The 26,557-nt window shown below is 27.9% G+C and overlaps 1 protein-coding gene across 1 annotated transcript in view; it reads right to left on the bottom strand.

Moving 5' to 3' along the window:
* Positions 1-300: 300 nt before the first annotated feature.
* The window catches only part of flz (transmembrane serine protease filzig), a 42,397-nt gene continuing 16,140 nt past the window's right edge, over positions 301-26,557 (bottom strand). Inside the window, exons 2-8 of the mRNA XM_088205832.1 lie at positions 13,765-16,175; positions 13,556-13,700; positions 11,646-11,832; positions 11,356-11,540; positions 10,998-11,113; positions 10,818-10,937; positions 301-1,886 (exon numbers count right to left, since the gene is read on the bottom strand). Of these exons, the coding sequence (XP_088061958.1) occupies positions 1,722-1,886; positions 10,818-10,937; positions 10,998-11,113; positions 11,356-11,540; positions 11,646-11,832; positions 13,556-13,700; positions 13,765-16,175 (3,329 nt within the window). The 3' untranslated portion in view covers positions 301-1,721. The remainder of the gene's footprint in view (positions 1,887-10,817; positions 10,938-10,997; positions 11,114-11,355; positions 11,541-11,645; positions 11,833-13,555; positions 13,701-13,764; positions 16,176-26,557) is intronic.

The raw sequence follows: 26,557 nt of genomic DNA, 5'->3' as shown, positions 1-26,557 counted from the left end.
CATGGAAACATATGTACAGAAAACGATTAGTTAAAATTACCAATAAATTACTATACAATATCAATTAATTGCTAATAACAAATTTTCTAAGACTAAAAAAAATTGGCACACTCGCAATTTTTCATTTTAACATAATTTTTTTTCGGTCGACTACATTATTTTGACTTAAATATTATTTTTTATTATTAGGATTAATACAATAATATTAATGGGTTATTTAAAGTATTTACAATATATCTTATATATATTTTCACTTCAAAATACTTTTAAATGTTCATTTCTAATAAGAGTAATCATTGCTTTATTTTTTTGCTACATTATCTGTAAATCAGTTGCAATTTTATTGTTATTGTATTTTCAAGCGTCTACTTTATAGAATGTAATATAAAACAAATTAATACAATAATTCAACATTGATATAACGCAAAAATCTCGAATTTTATATTATATAGAAATGAGAAACACTAGAAAGTAATTATATTTCGCTCATGTAATGTGACCTGAAATTAAATTGAATATATAAATAACTAACATATTAAAATGTTTATCGATTTTGGTTCAAGTTTATATTCCAAAAGAAGCAATATATCTATTTGACAACAGAAAGCAAGTTTGAGAATGGATTATATTGCAGTAAACTAGCTTTTCCTTTAACATGGAGAAAAATGGATTACATTTTTGATAAATATGATTGATGATTATTAAGTGTTAAATTAATGCGTTAATATTAAATTTGAGATTTAATTTTCATTATAGTGTAAAATAATTAAATTATGATGTAGAACCAGTCAAGATTATAATTTAAATAGATATTTCCAAATTTATTATAATTATTTCTCACCTTCCAAATATGAATAGTGAACCATGAAATATTGTATAATTTTAAAATTGTATATATATAATACAAATTACAGGTCGCTAGAGCGCTTTATATATTGTTGAATACAACAATGTTTATATGATGTCTATTAATTATCCAATTACCCAATAAACCGATATTACACTATCCTAAAAAAAATTTAATATAGTATCCATTTTTCCCCGCATTAAGGAAAAACTTATAATATTAATGTTATGTAGCTAAAGTAAGTCGCATACAATTTGAAAGAATAAAACAAGTTACATTTGAATACTAATATCACATGAACTGTTAATGACAAAGTTAATTATAATGCAGTTAATTTTTATAGAACATAGCAGCATTATAATAAACAAAAAAGCTACTTAGTAATACTAGCACAAACGGTTGATATTTTTTTTTACAAATATTTTACGCTACGGAAACTAATTATAAACGCAAGCTTTTTAAAAGCTTTTTCTATTTCTTTGTCAAACAATTTTATGAAAATTTAGCACTATTTAGCAGCTAATGAAATATAAGTATTAAAAACTTGTTTATTTAAAAAAAATTATTTGCACTCGATCTCCATGTATTTTTAACTATTCATTTAAATATCTTTTCTAGTCATCGAATTAAATTAAATAATTTACAATTTGTTATTAATTATTAATTTAAAATGCAGACATATCTATATATATATATATCACATAATGATACACTTCAATAAAAGTTAAAAAAAAATTGGTATAAATTGAAGTGATGTAAAACTTTTGCACAAATGCTCTTCTCTACTCATAGCATGGTTGTCGCATGTGAGATGATCTCGTTGCTCGTTTACTTTTTATATAAAAGTTACATATCTAGAGTTAACGGCTTCTGCTTAATGAACTCCTGTGATGCTCCGAAGCCAGGGCTTGTAGAAGGTGGTTCTCATGTAGACACCTGGTAAGTAGGGCGCGGCACACTTGATCCCGTGAGAAACTGTTCCGGCAAGTTCCCACCTACCGTCTGACCTTTGCAGCACCAGTGGACCACCGCTGTCGCCCTGAAATATAAATAATAAATAAAATAAATAATCAAATATAATTTCGTGCTGTGGAGAAAGTTTGTAAATGGCTGACTTTTGTTGAAAATTTATTATTTATTATTGTATGTGAATGAAATGACTCGAATGATTCGAAGCGATGATTTATAACGAAATGGAAAATAACCATAAATCGACTTCTATAAATATGTGATAACCTTATTCTGTATATATTCCGTTAACTCAGTAACGATCTCACAATTTCGAATAAATGTTATTGCAAAACCACTTTCTTCGGTAACTTTGTTTTATGTATTTTACGATACAAACAAATCCGGCACATTCTATTTAAAGTGGAGCTTTCAATCCAGAAGAATATTTGTAATATTATTATTGAATTGATTTATAATAATAAAAGTATTAAATATACAATATATTTGTATATTATAAAATATTTAAAATACGCAAAAATATATACAACGTATTTATATTGTATTTAAATCAATTTATATAAAAGCTCGAGGTGCAAACATGTCATATTTTTCCTTTCTCCTTTGTGTTGAACGTGTCAGGAAAATATATGTTACAGTTAGAAAATCAACTAATTAGATTTTTAATTGTAAATTTATTTGCATCATCCGTTCTTTTACTATTATATAAAAGCATTCCATGTAAGCAAAAAGTCGAAATCGAGAGATTCGCAACGAGCAAGGATTTTTATACTCAAATTTGATATTAAAACGGTAGTCCATATTTGTTTATTTTTTTAAAATCATACGTCCCAACATGACAGGCGTTAGTCCGGTGTGTTACAATAGGGTAAATACAATATACAACTATTATAACAGCTTAGAATCTATAGGCGTAACTATGTATGACCTAGCTTAATTTTTTTTAATTATTCATCACGATGAATATCCGTGAGATTAAGAAAATATATATAATAAATCTAAATTATAATAATATGATAATCACAAATTCCGATCTTCCGAAAAGATAAAAATTAAAAACACATAGGTTCAGTGTACGTCACAGCTTTCACTTTTTATCCAAAACACGCGGACGCTGAACTAACACAATGTGATATTACATATATATTATTTTTTTATTTATTTTGTGCGAAATGGGCCGAAATATTTATTTTTATAGCCGGATATAACACAAACTAAAAACCTTGAAATGAGCATTGCCGCTTCAACAAGAACAAGCGAGACAAAGAATATTCTTACGCGCATGTATCGCTTCTCCCTCGCATACATTTGAATACGTAAAAAATGTATTCACAGAAAAAATGCAGAGACACTATTGCAGTACGAATTTTTAATGTATCGCTTAACACCAAACTGTCTTTGGATTCGGTAGTCTCACAATTTTTCATATTGACTTTTTAAAAATTGAAAATGAATTACCAACCTTCTTCTTCTACATCATTAAAAAATGATAGTCTTGTTGGAATGAAACCAAAGAAAACTATCCAAAAGATTTTTGTTTGCTATTATCAAATTATAATTTGTTTAGATTATTTTCTTCTTATTAGCTAAAAAAATTTTTTTATTCATTTTAAGATATAATTTCGCTTTTATAAAATATGGATTTGAACCAATATCATACGTGATAGAATATTCCTTTCCAAATGCTTCAATTGTCATCGACTGTTTTCAAATTATATGATGAAACTTTTATTATTTAAAAAACAGCTGTTGTCAACTGTTATAATTGGCAAACGAAGACACTGATTTCTTTAAGCAATCATAATCTATTTAAATTAGGAATAATTTAAATATAAGTGAATCTCTTATATCCCTTTGAACAGAATTTCTAAATTACCCTAGTAAATATGGTTTAAATGGGATTTAAACTACTATTTTGGTTATATTCTGTACTATGCAAAATATTCGTTGAATTACAAATTTATATTTTAAATAAATCAATACTGGAATTATAAATCTTACACTGGTCTTTAAACATTTTGATATAAACTGTTCAAAGCGATATTTTTTATCATTATTGTCACCGCCAATGACCATGGAATGACGCGGACGAAACCCGTGTTTTTGATCTGTAATTGTGAATATATCTGTGAATAATTATTAAACAACTTATCAGGTGTCGATAGATAGCGAACAGTCTGAAATTTTCGATACACTATTTAATATCCTTTTTGTGGATCGAATTTTGTGAATTTGTGGATCAGTTAGAGAAAATTTTCAATTTTCTCAGCATAAATGATATTTTTAAGTATACATATTTATATGTTAAATATATAATATTAACTGCATATCAAAATATACATAGGCGTTGATTTATATAATTTTTTGTTGCAATTTATAAATAAGTAAATGTAAGTAAGTAATGAATTCTTGTAAGTTAAACAAAATTTAATTTTGTTTTGATTCAATGAATATGTTAAAAAAATATGATCTTACAAATTAGGGAAATAAAACGTAGAATTATAAATGTAAAAAAAGAACAAACTTCTTTTTATAAATTAATATATATTACCATTCACTGCTTTTAATACTATAATATTTAGCCATCTCTTGGGTTACTATTGCTTTGGTTGCGAGTTTTCTTTTACTTGAGAAGTTTTTAATAAAAAAAAGGAACTTTTTCAACTATTTAACATGCATTCAATCCTCGATCAAATAAAAAGAAAGCTTATTCCATTCATTACTCATCATAGAACAATTTTATAAAGCCAAGCTCTTACCAGATTTTCATAAGCAATTTGTCGTTTCGTTTATACTTTTTAAATGTATATATTACATTTTTCTCTAATTAAAAAAATATATTTTTAAAAAATAATAATAATAAACAAAGTATTTTTTTAATATATAAAGCTCTAGAATTGTTCATTCATCTTTCACATAGATGTTTTTAAATTAAACTTAAACATGAATGTACGGTTTATTTTGTATGATTTCTTCCTCAATTAATGTAGTGTTTTTCTTGTGAATTTATTCGTTATTTTCTGCACATTACTCGCCTCTGTTTATGTGTTAAAAGAGTGCCAATTGACCCTGCAACGTCTTACCGTGAGACATTTGAAGCAGGTCATGCTAAAATAATGCCACAGCATAAGTGAAAAGTCACGCTCTTGAAGGTTTTTATTCTCTACCGAATTAATCATATTATGCATGCATATACTTATAGCGTAAACATAAAAACACATAAAAAGCAAAGAGTATTTAAAAATAAAACAAAAGCAATTAACCATTCACGTAACGAAAAAATAAATTCGTCAGATTTTTGCGCACAAATTTTAACGTTTTTTTCCGTCTGAAGCACCCTTACACTTAAAGCAGGGGTAGGGAGTTGTTCAGTTTATTCATGACGGTATTAAAAATCAACACCATCCTTTGGTAGCCCTACCCTTTTGTTTTATTATGCGCGGTTAGTTTCAGGGGAGTGCCGAATGAAAAATATTTTTACGGAAAAATTGATGTATATAAACGAAAATAACAATTTTCAATTTATAAAAGGTTAAAGAGCTTCCAAATTATTATTATTGCGTTACGCGTATTAGCAATATTTATATTTCATTTAAGTAGTATAAAAAACGTTTGAAAAAAATAAATAAAGCCTTCCAAAAGAGGGTTTCTTTAGTCATATAGAAGCTTATGTGCTTTTAAATCCTGTAGCGGAAAAGCGATATAAATATAATTTATACGCAATTGTTATATGTACTTAAACATATGTACAAATATACATAAAGCCTTATAAATAATTGTTTTGTGATTCTACATATTAAATTAATGTTTACTTGATAATTTATTTTATTATAGTCAAAACCTTACAACTTCTTGGTACAGAATTCTTAGTTGTTTTAAATAAAGCAGCAAAAACAATATTATTGATTATTTTAATGCATTGTATTTTTTATGCACAAATGATTTGTGGATATAAAAAACAATACTTTTGTGTTTAATAAACACTTTATTTCTTGCGTATTTTTTTCTAATTCACCCGTAAAAACCTATAAAATATTATTAATGGGTAATAAAACTGAACGAATTATTAACTAACAGCTAACTGATCTATTTGTAGACCATGTATGTTAAATTAATATTTATTAACAGCAAGCTTAACCCAACCCAAATTATATTTTAAATAATTTAAAAGCAAGATTAAGTAATTTTAAATATTTTTAGATTACAACATTTACATAACTATTTTTATAGTATAAAATAATAGTATAATATTCTGGGTGAATTTTATTAGGTAAAAAAATAGTAAATAAATAGTAATATAAAAAAAATCAATTCAAGGCTCTCTAATGTAAAAAATTACATTTATTTATAATAACTACATATATATTTCATCATTTATTAGTATCAATTATAAAATTGACTAAATGTATTATATTGATTTTTTAAAAACCGGAATCATGTATACAATAGAAACTGGAAAAATAAAAATATGCATAGCATACAAACACATTTCTGTTTAATTTATTGGTAAATGTGCATTTTAGAAAGCGTACTTTCCCATTGATTTATTTAGTATCATCCAAGAATGTGTTAAGCCCCGTACGTGGACAGAATTTCGGCGAATTTAATTAACAGTTTTATTTCGACCTCGGGAAAACTTGAGAATATCGAAGCAAAAAGGGTCTAACGAGTTCTTGTAAGTTTTTCGCATTACTCGCACGCAATTGCCTCTTCGGAAACGCCTTTGCTTCTCGACGAATAAATTAAATAATTTATTTAATTCTCTAAGTTTTTCAGGAAAAACATCGCAAAAGATTCTCGTATAAAATTTTAGATAAGCATTCCGTAGAAGTAAAGTTTCATTTTTTAACGATTCAACACAACAAACTCTACCCTTACAAGTATATTCATTTATCGTTTTTTTAAACCCTCTTTTAGCAGATTAATGTGGTAATAAAAAATAAAATACGTCGACAACTTCAATAATGAATTTCTGCGCAAATCGGAACCTTTATTATTTTCGCCCACGCTGGTCGGAAGCATGTAATAAACCAAGCTGACCCTTGTGAGTTGTAGATGTGTAAGGTCAAAAGTCAAGAGATTCTTTGATGCGACTAAGATAAAGCATGCGAATTTTAAAAATAATACTCCCAAAAAGCTCTACTCATACATATGCACTAGTATATTCCTACTTCTGCGCTAAGCCTAAAGCGAATCGAAAATACTTCGACTCTCGTGGGGTTAAAGGCGAGATGAGTGATAAACTGATAAGAATTCGTATAAGATGTATTATTGTATAAAGTTTAATTATTTTTGCAATTTTTATTTTCCATCAATTATATTCAAAGGTTCCATCTTTATGAAGGTTTATTTATTCTAACTCTATTTATACATACGTTTTTGTATTTATATTAAGCTTTGAATCGGAGCTTGATAAAAGGGAGTCTTAAAAATAAAGTAGGCGTCTGATAACATCATCGCCACATATGGTTGGGCGTTGTTGTGGGTAGAGACAACCTCTTTTCTGTTTACTAATTCAAGTTTATTCTTTTGAAGTACTGTCCTAATAGTTCATAATTAACAGCTGTGTTATTTAACTAGATTCCATGAGCTCGTAATTGAAAATCCTATTTATATCTACTTAATCACAAAGCATTACCATTTTCAGTGAACTGCGGCTTTACAAACGCTTAATTGAAAATGTTTTTCTCATGTCATTTTGTTATCGATTACTCATTATTCATTTTCATTTAGCAATCAATAAAAATCTCGTAGTTTTCACATAAAAACATTACGATAATTTGTTAATTCATATCCTCATTGATCAACCATAGTATGGCTTTAACCATAGAAAAATCCATAATTTAATATTTTTAAATAACCAGTAAGGCAAACTTTAGTTGTACTATATCTATTGTACACATTACATACATTTTGGCTGTAACTGTTACGTTAAAAATATTAAAAAAAATCCTATTTGCTAGCTAGGACAAAATTTATTATTTTTTTTTTAATAATACGTATTTTTAAAAACGAACGTGTAATATAACACATGTTCATAAATTTTATGTATGTAGACACTTGTGCAGCATACTAATTTAAAATACAGAAAATGTTTTATTATGTGTATGTGCCATTGCTCCGATTTTTGACACCCAACGCGCGCGGAGTTTATGTTTTATAAAAAATCATTTTTAAATACATTTTTGCTATTTTTTATAAAATTTATTGTTCGTTAAACGCTTATTATAATAATGTATTTTCTTACTGATTCAAGATACCATTTACAAGTTGTTAATTGATTTCAGTAACAGATTACTAAACTTGGAAGGATTAGGAATTAATATATTAAACACCCACGCAAGTACTACGCTATTGCGAATAATGTCTAGCTCTGTCGCTTCCTTTTTTACTAACCTATCTTACAATATCCATCGTATAAGTATGCTTTTAAAATTTACTACTCGCGCTTCACGAAAATCTAGGGTTTCACTCTTGGGAGTTCGGAGTTCCGCACAAAGTTTAGCAATATATAAGGCGTCTTTTGAAAAATCTTAACATTTTACGTCAAAAATATTGTCAGATAAGCAAAGAGCAACAAAGGTTGTTTAAAAAATAAGCTTCCGTATTTCACTTTTAAAAGCAGTATATAAAAAAATTGAATTTTAAAAAACATGCATTTTTCATGTTGTTTAATAAAAAAGTCTTGTCGCTAAATTAAAAAATATCTCTTTCTTAAATTATATAGTTTTACGCAGAATTTATGATAATCGTTAAAGAAAAAATTAAAAATATATATAAGGCCAAAGCAAATATATATAAGGCCGATTAAAAAATCTAAAGTTTTTTGCCATTTAAATACTTCCGATGTATATTTTTAAACATCTGGCACAGACCCACCCTATTTTATGCACCGGTTGTAGATATTAAAAAATATTCAGAGAAATTTTATTTTTAGCGAAAAATTCTCTAGAAATTTGCTAATTTATCCAATTGGCATTTTTCTTGATAGCTTTTCGAGGAGAAATACTAGTTATGAGTATTCTTTACATTTAGATTAGACAACGGACGTTGTCTAACCTAAAATACATTTTAGATACATTAGTAAAAATTGTGTACATTGCGATAGCTCCACTACTTAAAATTATAGGTGAAGATATTGGTAGTAGATTTTCTAAATATTACATATTTTTAACTATTCGAATATCGAATACTAAATGATAAAATATGTTCTTAAAGTTATGTAGAATCGAAAAATAATTTGAATAATGAATACAGATCTTTAAGCACAAAATTCTATGTTATAAAAAAATTAATAAAAAATACACAGACTATTTATTTTAATTTTAATAAAAAATAGCATTGCAAGCTTTTGAATCAGTACACAATTTAATTTTAATAAAAAATACTTTAACTAGATATACTCAAAAAGTATTACTATACTGAATTTCTTTAGACATATTTAAAATAAAAAGTTTTTCGTAATACTTAAAAAATAATAAAAAAAATACGTCATTGAGAAAGATTACAGCTGTACATTGTTAACTCGGAATTATAAGTATTTTCTGGAATTTCGGCAATTACAAAGTGTATTTTTTTCATTATCAGTTTTTCGGTTATAAGTTGTTATTGTCATGGATTTTATGAATAAGATAGGACAAATTATTTTACAATAAAGGCAAAATTTGGCTGTATATAATGTAGCCCTATATCGAAAAATGATATCTTTCGTTGTTGTAATACATAAAAAAATAATATAAAACTGAATTAGTCGATTTTTTTTGGTATTTATATAATTTTTTTTTTAATATTTTACTACAAATATGAACTAATACTCATATGGTAATAGTTACAGGCAAATATATTAGGTATATGATTATATGAATATTTGTATTTGAGTCTCGAATTGGTAGTAAACATAATATCTATCCTGTTTTACACATTGAAATTAAATGGCTGTCGCATGGAAAGTTTCTTGTCAGCTTGTTTAAATTACGAGAAGAACATGTCCAATAAAAAGTTTTATTAGCTGAACGTTTTAGATGAGTGAAATTGCTTATTTGCTAGATTTATTCACAAACTTAAATTATGTTTCTCTCTTCTTTCACGGCAAAAATTTCAATATTATGTTAAATATAAATTAAATATTATGTTAAGAATTTCAATATTATACTTCAATATTATGTTAAATTACGATCCATATTACGAATTTTTAATAGAGGACCTTAGCTGTTGAGAAGAAAATATATACATTTATATTTTTAAAGATATACATATATATCTTTAAATATCTTTAAATAAAATAAATTATATAACTGCACTGGGTTCTTAATTATTCTAATATGATTAAAACATTTAAAATATTTTGCTGCTTTATAAAAATTTTTTATATCGAACTGACTTAAAAAAAATAAGAAAGACTTTTAGTTTGACGTGAAATAAAAATATACAAAATTATCTAAAAGTAGTAAATATACACTTGGGAACTGGTGACATTTATGTATATAGTTAATTATAAATTAATATGTGTATTGTAATTTCAAATCAATAGATGCCACTTTGCAACTATTGATTTAAAAATTTACATCTGCTGCCGTGGCTTGAACTCGCGGTCTCTGTGCTTACGGTCTAGAACTTACGGACTACGCTATTCCGACTTCATTTTAAACATTTTTCACTTACTTGTGTAAAAATTACTTTTTTCTTTACAAAGCAATATAGTAAAAAATATATTTAACTCTCGACTGCAGAAAATATTTGTTCAAAATTAAATCAAATTCGGAAAGAATAGTAAAGCAAATGCCTAATACAATATTTTGTATTTTTGATTAAAATATTACCAGCCTGAGCTACTGTATTAAAAAAAATATTTCATGTGACAAGTTTTAAATTGGGACTATGCAGAAAAATGTAGCATATGCTTAAATATCTATATATTATACTAAATATTATTTTACTATATATTATGACATTATTTTTATTTATTAAACCTTCCTAATAATAATTCATAAAATATATTCACCTCGCAAGAATCTTTCTGCCCATTAGCGTAACCAGCGCATAAGAATGATTCTAATATGACTTTTGTGTGTCCTGCCGTATGGAACATTTCCTGACACACGTTATTCTCCATAATCGGAACCTTAAAAAATAAAAAATAAATTAACATGTACATTTACTTTTATATTCAATTGAACATTACCTTAACTTCCTGCAAAACTGACGGAACACCTCCTCCATACTTCAACCTTCCCCATCCAGTCACAGATGCCATTCTTCCGGTAAAATCAGCTTCATCGGTCGGCATACAAATCGGAACTATGAAAAAACACACATTTAAAACAACCAAAATTTGAATGTGAAAGTTTTTAACGAGCCATAAGCAAATCGCGACGCGTTAACTTGTGACTAATCCGCCCATTGTCGATTTTCGTCACGGACCATATAGAAGAATGGATTAACTGATCAAGAACTCTCCGCTGCTTTCGTTTCGTTCATTTTCAACCTAATGCTTATTGAGGCTACCGAATCAATGGAAAGTTTTCGATTTCGATCCTGACCTATGTGCGTATCGAAGTGGACTGGACTCTCCAACTCCAACAAAGCGAGATCGTTCTCGAACGTGGATGCATTGTATTGTCTGTGAACTATGACCCTCCTGACGTTCTTGGTGATTGATCTCTTAACTTCGGCTTCTGTGGATATGTCATATTTTCCAAACACAGCCACTAATGACGCTAAAAATCTATAAAAACAAAACCATCATTAATAAACTCACAATCAATGATATTGTATTGCTTACCAAATATATTTTGGTATTAGAATATTTAAATCGATATCAAATACATACCCAGGCTGACAATGAGCAGCCGTTGTAACGTATCTACTGGTGATGAGTACTCCTCCGCATTTATTTTTCGTAAAGAGTCCCAACCACGTGGATTCTCTTACTAATACTTGCCACGGCCATTCGCCGAAAGTTGCGCCTTTTCCACCGACAATTCTTCCAGATTTTACCATTGGCCTGACACCGCACACTAAAAATATATAAGATTAGCAAATAATCACTGAAATCTGTATTTGATTGCTGCATTAGTCGTATGCTTAAACGAAGCTTTAACTGAAAAAATAATGGAGGTATTCCTAGACTCAAAGAGATCAAAAAGGCTATTTATTAAAATTATTAATTTGTTATAAAATATGTAATTGCATTTTTTAGCATATTTCCTGATCAATAGTTTACTGTACAATATATAGCTCCTTTTAATTAAGGACTGAATATTATCAGATTTAAAGCAGTGTGGAGTTTCTATGCGATCTTTTTGTTAAATGATTAATCTCGGCTAATTTATTTTTTGCTTTTATTTTTACCAGATTTTCCGGATCTTAAAAAGCGGCTATGTGTAAAAAAAACTATTAGAAATAAAATTAAGTACAAAATAATCATATTTTCAGCGCATATTTGCACTCAGTATTAGAAAATACTCTAAAAATAGATAAATAAAAAATTAAGCATTTTCAATGATGTGTTTCTCTAATAATATTTTTTCAAATTTTTATTTATTAATCAATTCATAGAAAATGTTCTAAATAATTCATAAAATAAATTGAAACTTATAAGGTTCATAGCTCATAGCTAATAATTTGCACTTAGGATTAGAAAACACTAAAAAATATTAATAAATAATGGAGCATTTTTGAAGGCGTGTTTCTCTAACAATATATTCTTCTTATTTTTTTTTATTTATCTATTCATGAGAAATTCTCTAGAAAGAGACTGATTAATTCGTACAGCAAAGTGAAATAATATTAAATTCTATAACTAGCTATTAAATATATCTATAGATTAAATTTTATATAATTAAATTGTATATTATGAAAAAAATCAATGTGTATGATATTAAATTCATATAAAATATTTTTAGCTCGCCTTTTAAAAAAAAAATAAAATATAATTTAATATAACTCGAAGGAACTGGAAATATATTTTAGACACATAAAAAAGCTCTTAAAAAGTTATCGTTTCCAATATTAAAGTAATAAATATTTTATGACTAGCTGAAAATATTAAATGAACTTTTTTAATGTTAATAATAAATTGTAGTGACTTACTTTATAATATACAAAAATAAAAGTAAGATCAGATTTTAAATATTAAAATAAGGAAATTTTTAGGTAAAATATTACATTAAAAAAAACTGTTTAATAAACATCATACTAAATTACATTTTTATTTTAATACAATAAAATAATAACCGCAGTCTAATAATATAGATGTTATTAAATATATAAAATGCTGAGTTTTATTAAATATTCCAAAATTTTATAAATTAAAATTCTCTATTTTTCATAATAAAATAAGTTTCATAGCTAATTAAAAATGTATACATACATATGTATATGAAATATATTTTTGGGAACGACTAATCATACAAGTAATTTCTTAATATTTTCATAATAAAATAAGGAATGTGCGTTACTAGCTTTTAAAAGTCCGTTTTAGAAAAACGTATTTTAAAAATGATTTAAAAAAAAAATACATCAATAGTTTAACTGCATAAATGCAATTGATGTTTGTGAAAATATAGTAAATAAAGCATGCCCTCATTTTGTAAAGACAAAAAATCAGTGACTCTCCTTAGAAAGTTAAAAAGTAACAATCTAGCATACAAGACTATTTGTTCCTCAAAAATATAAATAATATAAAATTTTTACCATCACTTAAGTACGACTTATGCATTATTAATTATATATTATTACAATATCTGTGATGGCCATCAGGCGTTTCGGTGGTGAATGAATCTTCTTCTTCAAAAACCTGTGCATCTGTTACTACAGTTGTAATTGTAGGGGGAACTGTAGTTTTTGGTCTAGTAGGACGTGGTTTTTTTGTAGTCGATGGAGCCTGAGAATAAAAATTTTATTAAATAATGTCATATAATAGTTTGAGAAAAATATTAATACAATACCCTAGTTGGCTTTTTAGTGGAGGCTACAGTCGTTACGGTGGTGGTTGTGGTCGGTTTTGGTGTCGTTGTCCTCGCTGGCTTCTTCGTGGTGGTCGCTCTTTTGGTGGTCGTCGATAAGGGTCTCCTGGTGGTTCTTGGTCTCTTTGTCGTCGAGCTGGGCTTTTGAGTTTGAGGTTTTTCTTCTTCAATCTGTGCCGCTCCCGGCTTTACTTTATTGTTCTGTTGTATGACGGTGCCATTTGGAACTTTATCCAAGATTACTATATCATGTAGTTCTTGAAAAGTTCCTTGTAAGCTTCCGACGATCTTATTCACAAACAGACTCATCTTTTTATTAAGATCCTCGTCTTCTTGGAGGAATGCGGGCGTTGTGAATTCGACCTCCTGCAACACCAAATCATCCACGCCTACCGAAACGCTATTGTTGTAAAACGTCGGATTAGCTCCGGTAGCGTTCAAATTCGGATTCCTCACAGGTGGGAAATTGATCAAATTATCTGGAGACGAAAAATATTGATCATTGATATGAGTCGGCCCATATGAAACTGTGGTTGCCGCACTGTTCCATGATGGTTTTTGCGTAGATGGTTTTCTATTTGGTTTTTTATTTGGTATGATAGACACGGACGGTCTTGAAGGACTAGACGTATAAAGACTGGAAGATGTAGATGAACTTCCAGAATTAGGCTTAGGAGATATGAGCACTGTTGGCGCTGGTTTTTCTGTTGTCGGTTTGCCATTACTCGCTAAATGTATCATGTTATTGGATGTGATTATGTTATTTATAGTGACTTGATGTATTGGTTTTTTGTAGGGCTGCAATGGTATTTCTACATAGTTCTCTTGGTTGTTTTGTGGCGGTGCTTCAGTCGGTTGCTTTTCTGGATATTTTCCCGGATTTGCTGTGTGTGAATATTCATCGCTGTTAACAGGATCTAAAGAGCTTAGAACAATCACTGTTGGCGTAACACTAGAGAATGTATCATATCCGCCTGATGATACGTCATAACTTGGTCCTACTACATTATGTACGTTAGCGATTGGGCGCTTAGTGGGCGTCGGACTGAATACGTAGCTTGTCGAAGGAGGGTTTTTATTCGGTGTTTTATCAGAGTTAGATCCCCAATAATCATCGTACGAAAGGGTCGGTATGTTATTATCGTTGTCGATAGAAGAAGGAGTGCTTATTTGAGTAGTGCCTTTGATAATCGCGGGTCTCTTCGTATAAGTTGCACCGAATCTATTCGGATATTTATTAGTGGAGCCGCTATAACCGGGTCGCTTTGTAACGGTCGAACTGTATAAATAACTAGTCGAAGGTTGGTGATAAGTTGTGTATTCATTAGCCACAGTTGTGATGTAGTGTCCGCCAGTGGGCCGATTGACACTTTCACCGTCTATTGTTATCGTGTATCCGTTCGGCGATGTGGTATAATGTTGAATTTCTATCGTCGTCAATTTGCTTTCTGGGCCGCCGTCTTGTACGCTGGGTACAGTCGAGGGATGGGTGTCGTTCAGCATGTTCATTATAGACTCAATGGAGCCGATCGGCGTATTCTTTTCGGTCGTGTCTTTGATCTGCTGATGAGGCTTAGTCACGGTCGGAATCAACACGTATTTGTCTTGATTGTTTTGTGGCACTTTTCCCGGCTTGGGTCTGAATATAGGTTTTTGATACGTGTAACTTGGCTTTGGCGTTGTCATTGTCTTGTAATCTGTAGTCACAATCGAAGGTTTGGTCTGTACGCTTCCATATGATGAAAAGTCACTCGGTCTTAAAATATCCGGATTTAAAGATCCGTTCTTGTCTATTAGAACAGTATCGGCTTCCTCATGTGATATGGTACTATGACTGAAGAATCCGCCTTCAGAATTTGAATTCGACATCAAAGACGCTATGTTGGAAGCTTCAGGAGCGCCTTGTAAAAGTGAACTAGCGATTTGTGCCACGCCGTTCGATTCAATATCATCAAATTTCTCCGTCGATGATGTCACGTGATTACTAGCATTAGTTTTATCCTTCGGTCGTCCCGTCGTTCTAACATAATATATATTAGAATTATCATGGATGCCATTTGACAACTGTGGATGTTTCATGGCGCTCGGGGTTAAATCTGTATCATCGCCCGACGAAGGGATTTTCGTATTTTTATCGTCTAACAGCATCACAACCCCCGATTCTATAGATTCTTTAATAACTCCAGGAATCCCTGATATTCTACAGCAAGCCCCGAAAAGAAAGCCATCCATACAAGCGCCTACAACTTCCCCGTTTCTTTGACTACATTCGTGATTAAACATACATATCGAAGGTCCCCTATTCTGAGAGATTGGACTTATTCTTGTGGACGATCTCGTCGGTGTGCAGAACCTTGGCGTGATGCGATAGCCTCCGAACATCTTCCGTGATTCTGCAAAAAAAATATATACAATTAAACACTGACCTGCATACAGAGGTAATTTTATTTCATGACACATCATACCGTGAAACAATTCACATTTTGTCTCAAATTAGAAAGTAAAATGAATCATTTTACCGGAAGAAAGACCCGGATTTAGTTATTGTGAAATCATGTCACGGAAGATGTTTTTGTGAATCATATCCTAAAAGTGTATGTATTATATTTAACATATGAGAGGCTTACGTTTAAAAGCACCACTCTCTACCGCGTTTCAAGCTGTTTATTATTTATTGTATTTATTTTAATAATAACTAAGCTTTTAAGATTTAAAAATGGCAAATAAAAATATGCATTTTTTGTGCGAATTCTAGCGGTTCTTAATATTTTATTGAGTAAAAAATATTTTAAACGCAATCATTTAAATGTGTAGTTAAAATCCAGAAAATAAACAAAAAAAGGACTAACTCTTTTGTACACTTAGTATATGGTACCAGGTGTACCTGAGAGCATAACGCTGTTAAGGTCGCACTGATGTATTAAAAATGTATACGATGAACAAGACTACATAGTGGACTACTAATTAATTTACGACTCAATAAAGCACATGTATGTATATGCATATATAATAGATTATATATCATAACGTGTTTGAGTACGACTGCACGGAAGCGTACAAAGACAAAGTAAATTATGTAAATATAAAGTATGAACATATTTTTCTTTCATCATGCTAAAATTCGTTTTGTGCTATGAACATAAAATTAATCTAATATTAATAATTTAGTTCAATATTAAATTTATTTATTTACGACAAAGGCCTGTCAATTTTAATAAAATAACAATTCAATCACAAGTATATTATTGTGTGGCATGTTCATGAAGAATGAAAGAATTTTATATTCAAATATGTAACTATTTTACATGTATCTACTTGTAAAATAAAGTAATATTAAAATAATATTATTTATTAAAATGTAGAGACATTACATAAAAATATCATAGTTATAAAACAATAAAAATAATTAAATACTTTCTCTATATATTGACATTTTTTTCACAACAACTTCCCATTAATTTTTAATGAACATATTTACCTCCATATACACTGTGTATAAATACATACATATGTATGTTTTTATAATTTAATACGACGTACTGTAAGATAATGTAAATACATCTCCAGGGACCTTTTAAAAATGTAATATACTGAATTTTTTAATTATCTCTATGTTTTATTATAAAATACAGTCTTAAAATGATATTAAACAATCTCACAATTGAATAAACAGTGTATTTAAAACGTTATTTGTTTACATATTTTGAAAACAATGTATTTGTACGTTTTTCGTACCAAACTTGTACACATGTACATAATTAAATTAGTGGTTTTACAATTTAACTAATATCGAATCCGCTTAAAAGTAAACGAATATATGTAAACGTGTTCTATATTTTTATTTTTATATAATGTAATTTGTTCGAATTTTAAAGGTTATTGATCTAAACTTAAATTAAAGCATAAGAATTTTATCTACTGTTAATATTAACATATTAAGGGGCCCAAGAATATATTTATAAAAAAGTAAAAACCGACCTCAAATAATGAACTACAGTTGTTTGAGATGTACCTATATACTGATGTATTTCAGATATAAGTTTCTTTAGCCCTTTTTTTATATATATAATACATAAAATAAAAGGGGCGGAACATTGCCTTCAAATGCACCTACTTTCTAGGTAGGACTTTCACAATAAACATTATTATTTAATGGAACAGATTGTAGTTTTTTGACGCGGCTCCGTTTGTGTTAAAATTTACTTACTTTATTGCTTTTTGAACGTTTTAAAAATATTAGGCATGAGAGAAAATATTAAATGAATGTAACTTAGTAGCAGTAAATTTAAGTATTCGATCTGAATTTTCAGAAGAAAGAAATAAATAAATAACAAAAAAGCAACAACAGCACCAGTTGAATTAGATAAACTTAACGTTTTTATAGATTGTAATATCGGTAATTTGACAACAGCAAAATAAATAAATAGTTCAGTCTCGAATCTATCCTGAATTTCAGTAAAATCAAATCATTTTCACTAGTAGATATGTATTTTTACCAATAAAAATATAAATTATCTGGCTGGTGCTAGTACAGTTATATGATTTCAACTTTTCTATATGTATTAATATATATATTTACATACTTATCAATGTTTATTTACATCCGATGTATAAATGTTACGGTGAATGTCTATTTTTTGGTAAAGTTATATTTTCACTAGTAAAGTCCATATACATTTTCACCAATAGCCATATATTTTTACTAGCGAATATATAATTAAACTGATATGCTACTCTTAAATGTCTATGAAACGCAATTTGACTGTTGTGAAACGTGCATTTGCTGTTCAAACCCAAACCTAACCTAATAAAAGTTCTTTCAAGTACCTAATAAAAGTTCTTTCAACATACTTTCAAATCTAAAATACAAACTAAGCTAACTCATCTCTCAGGGGAAAATAAGAGCAAGAATTAGTACAGACAGACATTTCATTTCACATATTGCTCCACAGTTTGTCTGCATTTCGATATTACACTATGATTTAAAAATATGATAGATATCCTTACCGATATTACTATATATATAAGAGGGCTTATCAAAGTATTTCAAACTGAATTTTGGTCAATAGGAGTGCGCAAAAACAATTATCACTTCTCAGAAGGCAAAAATTCACGTCAAAAGCAATAAAATCGTGTCGGCGCCGGCGCAGTGGGAACGCTCGGTAACGAGCGTTCCCACTGCGACGGCCTTTTAATAGTCCTTTTAATGTATACATGTACATATAAGCTTTTTAATAAAAATTCTATTTAGTTTTGCTTTATGAATGAAAAATGAACAAAGTCACTAATAACTTTTACTCGCTAACGTCAATTTTAATCGTTAACCAGCACGATTGACAAGTTGATTATTTGGTAAAAGATTAAGTTCCTCTAATACTGGTTTGATTATCTTAAATAGTATTTTTTTGTTATATTTTTAGATTAACTGGTAAGATACTTATTGGTCTGTAGAAATCAATATTCTCTGATTTTTTATATTAGTTTAAGTAAAATTATTAGAGCAATCTTCCATTGGGTAAGGAATTGAACTAATTACTAAGTTGAATAGGATGGTTAATACTGAGTAATTTATTTTCACGAAAGAATCATTGTAATAATAATAAAGTGTTGAATCGCAAATATTATTTATAAATGCAAAAAGACCAGTACGATAGACGAGTGGTATAGGTCGCTGATTATTAATCTAAAAGACCTGGGTTCGAATCCTATATTAAACTTTAATTCTTCAATTTTTATCGTGTCTGGGAGGATACCATTGAAAAGCGATTATTTTCCGCCCTTAAAATAATAAAATCTTATTCAAGAGCTTCCATAAACGCTGACTTATTAGAAGCAATTATTTTTTAAGATCTAATTCAGATTAAATTACGGATGGATAAGATTAAATTTAGATTTAGTGTTTAATTAAAGAGTTACCTTTCGATTTAGTCAACCTGGCAAAGTAAAAGCACTGAAACCAGATTTTTCGCTTGCGAGTATGATCATTAATTTTTATATTCTTCCTAATTTTAATTTTGTGTTTTATATAAGCAATTTTTTTTACGTATATTATGTATATTTTTTACTAAATTTTTTTGTACTTACTTTTTTATATACATCGCTATAATAAGTCAATTAAGTTGAATTTGGTAGACATGTTCTTTTTTTGCTTTATGATTTTTTACTTTATATTTTGAAAATTATTGACATTGTTTTTATTCTTATCAATTATATTTAGGTAAAAAATAAGTAGGAGTCGATAAAATTAAAAACAACTCCACAGCTCTGCGTTAAGCATTGATAGGATTAAATATTGTTTCTTCTCGAGAATTTCTCGAGAAATTTTATAAATCATTATTTATTATATAAAATTATTTTTTTACGAATATTCTCAAAAGATTTACAACCACTGCCCTTTTTATCACGCTTCATAAGTAAAGGTTCGTGCCTAATATTCATACATCTTGGAAGGTCTGTGAAGGACAATTTTTTTAATACAAGAACTCGCCTTGTTTTTGCTTAAGTAATAAAAGAAGTCACTCAGATAAGAGAACTTTCCGAAGGTGTTCGTGCTAGATGTTTGAAAATATGCATACTTTCTCGGAAGATCGAAAATATTTGTATGACCAAAAACTTTTTTTGCGATTTTCTATTATATTACACTAACCCGCCGACGGCTTTATCTTTGCTTTGGTAAACCCACTCAGATAAGATAAATATGCATGGAAATCGGCACAAACAAAAATATTTAGAACTATTTTTCTTTTTCGATAATACAAAAAGGTTTTTTGTATTGTTTTTGTAAAGAAGCAAGACCCGTTATTTACAATTGTCTCACGATTATTTTTGACAGCCGAAGGGGTTAAATTTTTGTTACATAAATTAGAAGATTTGAATTCTGAGCTAAGCTCAAAATCTCAACGGGCAATTAATGAGAAATTATATTATCGAAAAAACCAGACATTGATGTCATTAATTAAATATTCGCAAAATCCAAAATCTTTCACCAGTCAAAAAAAGAGTGACTTCTTTAATTATTCTTCAAAAGCAGAAATGGGGAAATAAATTATTCGCAGATTATTTAATGGCTCTACGAATTCTAAGGACCCTTACCACTCCATTAATCATTAGAATTCATTGAAGAAATTAAAAATTCTCATAAGCACAACTGGAAAAAGAAATTTTTCCGGCCTTATAGAGAGTAATGTAAGAAAACCAGCATCTTACAGATTAATGAAGAAAGAATTCAAAATATTTGAATCGACGAGCAAGAGAACAAATAATTTACAGTGCCTATTTTTCTGTCAATTAAACCAACATCAACACATAACAATAGGAATTTTTCCACGGCAGAAATTGGTTTAACATTAAAAATAACAAGGATATTTGGATCTAATTTAGATGAAAAAAAATCATCGACAAATCAGAATGCTTAGGATGAAGTATTTCAATTTACTTATAAAAAATACTACTTCCAATGCCTCTAATGATAGTGTTGTTTTGCATTGAATATGATACGAAAAAATAAAAAGGAACAAAGTAAGTTCTAAAATATGTTCTTATCTGTGTTAATTTATAATTTCACCTTCCTTTTTTTCCGCTAATCTGATACGCCACTGATAATCATAGGCGGCACATGACAATAGCCGTGAATCGCGAATTACGCCCTATTAACCATAGCCGCGAGTGCGCGAAAATGTCGGCCGAAAATTGGGCATTTGCATTTTTCCCATAGATCGAGGCTAAGGCACGCCGCCGGGGCGAGTGACCCAGTCTCACAAGTGTTACAAACTTTCATCCGCATAACACTTATGTTGTGGCCGTGTGGCGTAAAAACTCCGGTGCACGTTCGCGCGAATTACCTCCGCTGTCATAATGTGTTATGATCTTGCTGCGGGCGATCGTGCCATACCGAACGAAAATTAATTAATTAATTAATTAATTAATTGAGGCAGGCGTGGTGCTGTTTGATTTAATTATATAACTCGATATGTCAAATTAGTAATATTATTTTCTCGTGACAACAGCCCACTCACAACCAGTGGCGACTCATCATTAAAATACTTATGTAAATCATTAAGAAAACTATGTATATAATATTGATTAGAATTTAATAAAAAGTTGAGAAATGAAAAATGAAAATTATATTTACTTAATATAAATAGTTCATAATGTATAAATAATTTCATTTTTAAAATCACTATAGTTACATTTAAAAAATGTAAGATGAAAAATATATTAAGAGCTTAAGTTGTAAATTGTATTTATTGTGTTATAGACACGTATGTAGATTTAATTGAACATTCTAGTTCCTCGATGTTTTTCATTTCTCTATAAATGTAAATTCTCATTTTCATTTTTGCTATAGAAAAAAAAATGTGTAATATATAGTATGTAATTATAATAGCACAGTATATTATTGTAGCTATCTTTCTATCTTAATGTTATTGATGTACAGATGATGATTTGTTATAATCGAGAGTCGATCTACTTCGATTGATTACAGATCGAAGAGTTACGATAAAATTTTGGTCCCTGTATTTATACCCGAATCATAGAATTTTGTTTAAACAGCTGTTATTACTTTAATATTTTATAAACACAAAAATCCTCCTTGGTTTAATCAAAACAATTTTATAGCGTAGCACCCCATACAATTTTGCAATCTGTTGATTTCCAAGCGAAGCGGTTTCATCTTATCTGATTATTAATATAGTTCTTACACAACTAACCCAAAGTATATTCCAATTAAAGTAGATGATAAAAAAAAACATTCAAATACTTTCGACCTCTAGCTTTCCAGGGCGCATGCATTTTTTCAAACATCTGGCACGGATCTACCATTTCTTATGCGGTGCAATAAAAAATTCAGCTGTTGTAAAACATTTTCAGTAATTTTACAAAATTAATTTGTAATAAAAAATGAAAATTCATGAGAAATCAGCATGTTTTTGAAAAAAAAATTTTGAATAAGAATCACTAGATTTAATACTTAAGATAACGATTATATTTTTGCTTGTTAAAATAAAATAAATTATAATGCACAGATGTACGAGTTTTATAAAACAGTGCTCCAATATGTGTTTTGATTTATTTTTTTAAATATACAATTATCTTATCTCTCATTTTTCTCTCTATATACATTATATATGTATATACACGAAAAGTAAGCCTCTCCTTTGTCTTCAGGTTTTATGCGGCTTTCTCAATTATAGTATATTGTATATTTACCCGCAAAGATTTAACATTGTGTCATGATTCTAAACGTTCTATTACTATATTTTTTTACCTTGATGAAATACAATATTTTCAATGTTTATATCTGTTTTACATAAAATCGAAAATAGAACACAATAGTGATCATGGTGATGTTTGCTATAATGTATAGTTCAGTGCAATGATTATTTGAATAGTAACATATATAATCAATTCAATAACGATTTTTATAAAATTTTATTCTCATTATTTGTCTTCGATATTTTTTTTAAATCATAGTTTAATTAAATCTAAGTAACTATAACACATGATAATATTTTCAATAGGAGGTTTTTTACAACTTTTCCTGTACCCCAACACAGATAGCATACAGAAAAACGTAAATATAACAAATTGTACATTCACGTAATTAAGGAAATAGTTTATACTAGACACTTAAATTTAATTGTATATCAATTGCACCCGTAAATAATATTATGTTAAATAAAGAAACTGTTGAGTTTTTTTATGATACATGACCTTAAAAACAGAAAATACTAAAAGTCAAATATAGTTTTTTTTAAATTAATAAATTTATAGAAGAATATTATAATCATATTTAATTAATTCTGTTGTATACTAGCTAGGTATTTGCCTTTTTATTTCAAGTCGCTTTTTTCCAATTCGCTTAACTTTTACTATTTTAATAAATCAATAACAAGGACAGTTGTTCAAATTACCTTGAGATATGAATGCTTCGTTCATTGTCAATTATATGTTGCTATTTTTACCATCTTTCTATTATACTTAATTCGTTACATAAATTATCTACAACTTCTTTAACATTATCACATATACAAAAAATAATGTGTCATTTGCAAACAGATGTATTTTACATATTTATATATTATTAATTATATGATTAATATATATTATAAACTACTATGGTCCTAATTTGGACCATTGTGGTAGAGCATGAGATGTTATTTTTTCTATTCTATTAATATATTTTTAATAAACAAAATGTTGATTGATTGAGATTTGAGGATAATGTATAATAGATCCTTAATTATTAGACAAATTTATTTTTCACTTAATATTTTACCAAAAATATATGTGTACATATTGTATAAATTATCTATTTGTTTAATTATTTTTTTATTATTAAACAAAGAGAGAACTTTATTGCTCATTATTTTTCACAGTTGATTTGACCAATTAACTTTATTATTAATAAATCTAGTATACACACTGTAATACATAAAAAAATGACTTTAATAATTCAATACCCGAAATATCATCCAAAGTAGCCTTTTCTTGACATTTTCTATTCAAAGTGGGCGATGTAGCTAAATATATACAAAAAATATTATTATGCGGAAGCTTAGATAATAATTATATTTACTATTTCATATAAATATATTAAATATATCTAGCATATCTGTAATTGAGATGAAATACAATTTAAATATGAATTTACTTCTTTCATTTTAACGTACATTTATCATATATGTATATATATTTTTTTACCTACCTTTTGAGAAAGGCAAATATATATTTTGTAAGTGACTTGTTTGTAGTCATTGAAAATGATTTTTTTATTTTGAAAGACAGATTTTATGTTTGCTCGAGTCATTCTTAACGAGCTTATATTTTTTCTGATTTATGTAGATATATTTTATTTGTATCATATATGTATACATAATAAAGTCAGAAGTATAAGTTCGCTAAAAATGATTTAAGTAATTCACTTTCAATGACTACAAACAAGTTACTTTCACTGTTACTATATCATTTTTTAATATTAAACGCAATTATTTTCATTAAAACATATTTTTATATGTTATAAAATAAACTAGAATAATTTTAAATACATTTTGATAAAAATTAATATGTTAATATTTTTTTAATACAAATGCTTTTATTGCCATTGTTATATTAAATTAATGAGAACGCCTGTTCGATTTCCATTGTGTTTTATTATAATTTATTGTGTATGTAAACTTTTTGTAATTTATTAGACAATTTGTATACGCAAACAACGGTAATTGGCTTTGTGACAAAAAGTATTACATTATATTTCATAATAAATTTATAATGGCTATATTGCGGCTACTATCAAATTGCTATTTTTTACGTCTACAAATAAATTTATGTACATTTAAGAAGCAAAAACATGATAAATAAATAGTAGCGATGCTTTAATATTTTTTTATGTTAAAGTATAATTTATTAATAAAAAATAATGTATATAAAGTCTCACTACATTTATTTACTGCTTTAGTGTTAATATTTAATTATCAAAATAGCAACAAGCTATTGTTATTATATATAAATTATTTTAAAATAAAATCTAGACTGTTTGAGAAATTTTCAAAATAAAAATAATATACCAAACGTACAAAAGGATATAATTTCGTGAATAATACGTTTTAAGGATTATAAATGTATGCACATCAAAGGCGCTTCATGATTATATACGCACACCCTTTTCTGTAATGGCTCAGATAATTGATATCATTACATCATTCTAAGCATTAGATAATTTAACAAAACCTCCGCTTTATGAAATTTATAACCCTTTATAAAATTGATAGTCATATATTATATCTTTTTCTTTTTATATTTACCATCAGATTTTAAATAAAAACATATTATTTTAAAACACAAATGTGTAGTTTATAAATAGCATCAAAGAAAATATAAATAGTATGATTGGTCAAATAAAAACAAATAATTTTTTGTATTACATTTACAGTTTATACTTAATAATAAAAACTCAATGTACGTATTAAAACTATTATATTATAGTTAGGTCACTCTATTCGATATTTTCCTTTATTTAATCTCTTGAATAGAATATGAAATCGTCATAAGCTTCTATTTTTATATTTATTGTAAATTTTCTATTGCAACGTTTCAAATGCGTTACAACTAAGTAAACACAATAAACAACTATTGAAAAATTATTGAGACATTAAACATTTTATTGTAACTTATAATCAACATAAGTTACTATTCAGCTTGATTTTAGATGTATTTTAATGATACTCATCTGTGAAATTATGAAAATCTAATCTGTAATGATATGTCAAAATTATAATTATACAAAAAAATAATTTCGATCTTCCAGTCACGATAATAATTTAAAAACAAGAGTCCATATAAGATTCTAACCCTGGCGTTTTAGGTATTAGTCTCCGACTTATTGCTGATTTTATCAAATGTATGATAAAAATTTTAGTTTATTAAATCAGTAAAACAATGATCCAAATTTTGGTCCTATATTTTACAGAAAATAATATTACATATCTCAATTTATTTCTAATTGCTATAAACTAAGTTTAGGCCCTATTTTTTTTATTTATATTTATTTATAAAAAAAATATTATATATCTCAATTTACTTCTAATTGTGGTAGTTAAAATAATACATATAGATGCCTCTAAGTATAAATTGTCTGACTATATTGAGGACAGAAAGCTGTGCATTTTACTTCAATTTTATTAAAATAAAAAATACCTTATTGTCTTATATTACGTTGAATTATTTTTAGTTATTTTTCAGTACTGCCTTCAGTAACAATAAAGTAATTTTTATG

The sequence above is a fragment of the Plectrocnemia conspersa genome, unplaced genomic scaffold (genome assembly GCF_051122295.1).
Source record: "Plectrocnemia conspersa isolate PC_06_02 unplaced genomic scaffold, ASM5112229v1 ptg000002l, whole genome shotgun sequence".
NCBI classification, from domain to species: domain Eukaryota; kingdom Metazoa; phylum Arthropoda; class Insecta; order Trichoptera; family Polycentropodidae; genus Plectrocnemia; species Plectrocnemia conspersa.
Note: the sequence above shows the minus strand (reverse complement) of the source record. Positions and strands in the feature narration are given on the sequence as shown.